The 1766-nt window shown below is 36.4% G+C and overlaps 1 protein-coding gene across 1 annotated transcript; it reads left to right on the forward strand.

Moving 5' to 3' along the window:
- Positions 1 to 379: 379 nt before the first annotated feature.
- On the forward strand, positions 380 to 1766 carry LOC309574373 (carbohydrate sulfotransferase 8-like; the record flags this gene model as incomplete). The annotated part of the gene is made up of 2 exons (XM_082283984.1): positions 380 to 473; positions 916 to 1766. The coding sequence occupies 2 exons, from the start codon at positions 380 to 382 to the stop codon at positions 1764 to 1766; spliced, it is 945 nt and encodes a 314-aa protein (XP_082140110.1).

The following is a 1766-nucleotide window of genomic DNA, read 5'->3' on the forward strand; positions in this document are numbered from 1 at the left end:
CAACTTTGTAATCCTAAATGAAGTTATTGTTCCCCAACAGCTTTAAAAGAGAAGGGAGAAGTATTTGCTCATAAGCAGTTCATTGTTTTGAGAATAGAGGGAATTTGGGAATACTTCTAAATGGTCATATTAATTGTCTGCTTGTTTTAACAATATAATTGTGGTGAGTCTTTTCCATAAGAGAATTTTTACTTTTTAGCAAAGCCTATTTTTATAGAGCTTCAAAGGTCTTTCTGCTGTCCCAAATTCTGTAAGAGATTTACATGTTATCTTTGTCATATCAGTCATACAAAATCTAACCTGAATTATCTTTCCTTGTTGACAGAAAGACAGATTTCCACTTTAGAGATCACGTCATTTTCCTTCCTGTGAGAATAACATGAACCAGAAGGTGGTAGTTTTCCTTCTCCCAAATTTTTTATTCGGGATATTTCTTTATGGATTTTTCTCTAAGAGACAAAAAAACCTAACAGGTGAGTAAAGAAATTACCAGCAAGATTTAATGTTTTATAGAAAGAGAGACATCTTTTCCAAATATGTTAGAAAGTGACTATGAAGCCCAAGATACAAACAATACTGTGAAAATATCCAAGGTCCTGTCACTGTGGTAGCTATCTTAGCAATATTTGAGAGGAGAGCACTAAAAAAACCATGATGTTGGAACACCAAACTTGCTTAGACTAATACTGCTAACATATTGAAAGTTTTCATTTTAATAAATGTTTCACTAGGGAGGGCAGTTTATTGCATGTTTGCCATAGTCTAGTCTGGCTACAGTAAAAAAAAAATTGATTTTATCATCTTCATTAAATTTTGTATGCAGGGTGATAGATTGAGTGCTATGATTGTCATAGATAAAGAGATTTATATAAGACTATTTCACTGAAATGGTTTAAATTTCTTCCTTGGTTACAGATGCTTTTCCTGATCCTACTGAATATTGGCTGGCAACTCAAAACAGTCGCAAAAACACACTGGCTTCTGTCTGCCTGAAGAATAACCTTAATAAACCAAGAAGCAAATTGGATTCTCAGGTTGCAAACCAGCTCTTTGTGGAGCACAAGCATAAATTTATCTACTGTGAGGTGCCCAAGGTAGGCTGCTCCAACTGGAAGAGAACTATTTTTCTTCTTCAATCAGGTTTGAATGCAAAACCTTCTGAAATTGAGCATGATGACATCCACCAAACCTCACTGATCAAAAGGCTGGCGACTTACCCTCCTGCCTTGCAAAAGGAATTTCTAAGCAATTACACCAAAGTGATGTTCACCAGACATCCCTTGGAACGGCTGGTTTCAGCTTACAGAGACAAACTCCTGCACTCTGAGCCATTCTACAGTATCACTGTTGCTAATAGGATTAGGGCAATGTTCAGGAAAAATAAAAATTCTACTGAAAAAGTGAGTTTCCAGGAGTTTGTCAACTTCATTCTAGCAAAACCACCACATACTCTTGACATTCACTGGAAACCAATGTTTCTGCTCTGTGATCCTTGCAACATTCACTATGATATTTTGGGTAAGTATGAAACTCTTGGGTTGGACTCTGAGCGTGTTCTGGAGGTCATTGGTGCACCAGAGAGTCTGCAATACCCCAGCTTGAAGAGATATGGGTCAGAGAAACGAACTTATGGTGATATCACCTTGGAGTACCTCAGACAACTGACCTCGGAACAAATTGAGAAGATAAAAAAACTGTATGAAATGGATTTTTTTTTGTTCAACTATACTATGAAATATGAGGATTATTTTTCCCTGAATGACTAA

The sequence above is a fragment of the Coloeus monedula genome (genome assembly GCF_965178545.1).
Source record: "Coloeus monedula genome assembly, chromosome: 6".
In the NCBI taxonomy this organism is placed as follows: domain Eukaryota; kingdom Metazoa; phylum Chordata; class Aves; order Passeriformes; family Corvidae; genus Coloeus; species Coloeus monedula.